This window comes from Myotis davidii, unplaced genomic scaffold (genome assembly GCF_000327345.1).
Source record: "Myotis davidii unplaced genomic scaffold, ASM32734v1 scaffold238, whole genome shotgun sequence".
Taxonomy (NCBI): Eukaryota; Metazoa; Chordata; class Mammalia; order Chiroptera; family Vespertilionidae; genus Myotis; species Myotis davidii.
This window is the reverse complement of record NW_006293779.1, coordinates 5,020,299-5,023,226: the sequence shown is the minus strand read 5'-3', so window position 1 is coordinate 5,023,226 and position 2,928 is coordinate 5,020,299. Positions and strand designations below refer to the sequence as shown.

General features: G+C 49.2%; 1 protein-coding gene across 1 annotated transcript in view; it reads right to left on the bottom strand.

Annotated features, from left to right (window-relative positions):
• PPM1G (protein phosphatase, Mg2+/Mn2+ dependent 1G) overlaps positions 1 to 946 on the bottom strand; it is a 19,847-nt gene extending 18,901 nt beyond the window's left edge. Inside the window, exons 1-3 of the mRNA XM_006767450.2 lie at positions 899 to 946; positions 560 to 797; positions 99 to 250 (exon numbers count right to left, since the gene is read on the bottom strand). Coding sequence (XP_006767513.2) covers positions 99 to 250; positions 560 to 797; positions 899 to 946 — 438 coding nt within the window. The remainder of the gene's footprint in view (positions 1 to 98; positions 251 to 559; positions 798 to 898) is intronic.
• Between the last annotated feature and the right edge of the window lie 1,982 nt (positions 947 to 2,928).

The following is a 2,928-nucleotide window of genomic DNA, read 5'->3' as shown; positions in this document are numbered from 1 at the left end:
CGGCCCGCCCAACCGCCGCTCCCGCGAGACTGGCGCGGCCACGCCCACCAACGGCCGCGATCCCCGGGAGTGGGTGGAGGGAGGGGCGTCGCGCATACCTGGTCCCTGCCGTCCTGCTTCTCGGCTCTCCCGCCCACCCTTTCTCGTGTCTCCGACGCTCGTTTGTGTGGGGCCCGGTGCTTCCAGTCCGCCCTCCGGGGTGTCAGCCCCTCTCCCCGCTGCGCCCTCAGACCCCGCAAACCCCGCCGCACTCGGTTCCGTTAAAGTTGATGGTTCTGAGCACAGGAAGCACCTGGCCGGGCTTTTAGGAGGTTTGTGTGAGTAGAATGTGAGTCTTTTCTGACCAGAGAAAATGAAAGACCTCGTGTGCGACGTCCAGCGAGTTAGTGCAGGGCAGGCATGGCTGGCACAGGCTGTGCTGTCGAGAAGAAGCCCGAGGAGAGGAGAGGAAGCGCGCCGTGGCGGAGCCCGCAGGTCGCCGGGAGCGCGCTGTGCCCGGGAGAAGGGGCTGACGCGGGAGGTGGCGGGCCGAGGACCGACTGAGAACTGTCCTGGGGACGATTCCTGAGGAAGCCGGCAGCCTCGTTGGAAAGTGGCTTGAAGTAGGGATACTGGATAGGCCAGCGATGGAAGCCCAGAGGCGGGACTTGGACTTCCCTGTCCCCGGCATCTCTCAGGCTGCCGGCCTCGGCTCCGTGCGCAGGGCAGCCGGGGGCAGAGCGTGGGGAGCGGCTGATGAAGGGGCTGTCCTCTCCGCCCAGGGTGGTGGCCGTGGGGCTAGAGACGACGGAACGAATCTGACGGTCAGAAAGCGACAGGACTTAGCAATAGGTTGGGTTCAGGGAAGGGGAAGAATTCTCCAAACTGAGCAGTTTGATTCTTTTGAGATCCCTCCTGCCTCTTCGAGACCTTTAGATTCCTGCGCAGGGTTCACCAGGCCCTTCATGCTGGAACCAGTGCCAGCGTCTCCCCGCGCTGCTCCCGCGGTGCCTCTCGGGGTCCCTCCTCCTCCTCTTTCCGTGCTTTCACCCACCGAGCAAACCTCCTCCTCCTCCACCTGCAGCATCGCTTCCTCCAGGAAGCCTCCCGTCTCCCCGCACTGGTCTGGGTCTCCACTTGTCTTTCCTGGTAGCCTATCAGCCAGTGGTTCTCAACCTTCCTAATGCCCGACCCTTTAATACAGTTCCTCATGGTGTGGTGGCCTCCAATTTCATTGTTACAAATGGAACATAGTTAGAGCATAGTGATTAATCACAAAAACAGTATGTAATTATATATGTTTTCCGATGGTCTTAGGTGACCCCTGTGAAAGGGTCATTCGACCCCCAGGTTGAGAACCGCTGCGCAGCCTTTATGAAGGCAGAAACCCCACCAAACTTATCGCTGTATACCTCAGCATTCCGAGCACGTTTCTTTTATGTGCTCAACAGTATTGAAATATTTGTTGAATGAATGAACAGCAAGGTTTTGTCCCTGAATGTGACAAAAATTGCTGGAGCCAGTAACCGGAAATGGTGTGTTGGTGGAAGGGTGCTAGTTTGGGGAGAAGAAGGTGGGTTCGGTTTAAGGTGACAACTGGCTGTACACACATTGAAGATACTGGGTTGACGTTAGACGATGAGGGTAGAGGAAGATGTTATTAGGCCTTTTGGTGACTTACATCAGATCTCTGACAAAGGCAGTGTAAAAAGAATACAAGCTTTTTTTTTCTAAGAATGAAAAAAAGCATGAGTTTTGACATATATCACCTATGTGGTCTTTCACAAGTTACTGATTCTCAGGTTCAGTTCCTCATCTATATAACACAATATCTACTTTTCCAGATTGCTTTAAGGATAAGAGGAGCTGAATATAAAGTGTGAAGTTTGCATTGTTGTATTATTATTCAACCAAAAGACAGCCGTTTATTAAGTATTCATAAACATATACTGTAGTAAATGAGAGAAATAACATTAAATTATTAAATGATGTTCACAAAAAATAGGAGATTGCCTGAAACAAAATGGAAGAAAAATAGACACGGGAAAAGGTGGAAAAGAAAACATGACTGCCGAAACCGGTTTGGCTCAGTGGATAGGGCGTCGTCCTGCGCACTGAAGGGTCCCAGGTTCGATTCCGGTCAAGGGCATGTACCTTGGTTGCGAGCACATCCCCAGTGGGGAGTGTGCGGGAGGCAGCTGGTCGATGTTTCTCTCTCATCGATGTTTCAAGCTCTCTGTCTCTCTCCTTTCCTCTCTGTGAAAACTCAATAAAATATATTAAAAAAGAAAAAAAAAAGAAAACATGACTGAAGGAAAAAGTGAGGTATTTGTCTCAGAGAATGGAAATGAAGATACTAAAGGGGCTCGTGGAAAGAGATGGGGAAAGAGACAAGAATATGAAGATTATTCTCAGTCCATCCCCATTTCCCCAAAAAACATTACAGTACACTTCCAAGGACACAGTTTTCATGCTTTGGTAGGGAGCAAAAACAATTTTCTTTAAAAAACCCAAACACCATCATATTCACAGATTGATTTTCCTGGTTCTATCTTTGTGAGTTTCAAAGTCTGATTAATGGAACATAGTAACAGAAGCAGCTCCCGAACATGTCCTTTAGGGGCTGCCCTGAATGAAAAAAAGGGTCTGTAAAACATACACCCAGTTTATTCCACAGCAAGGGATATAAAGGCATGGGATTGGTTTGTTGTGATAGACAATAACTAAATTCTGAGCATTTGGCAATTCTTTACATGTTACATATTTAAATCACTAGATTGCTTATGTTTTCTTGCCTCTCAATTGGTCAAACATTGAAGATAAACTGAAAAACACAGCAGTTTTGACACTATATACCTTCCTGTGTGTGATTAAAGGTGAAAGATGGGTTCAGGGAGTGGAGGCAAACTGTGGGGGCAAGATTTAAGGTTAAGAGAAAAGGAATACAGA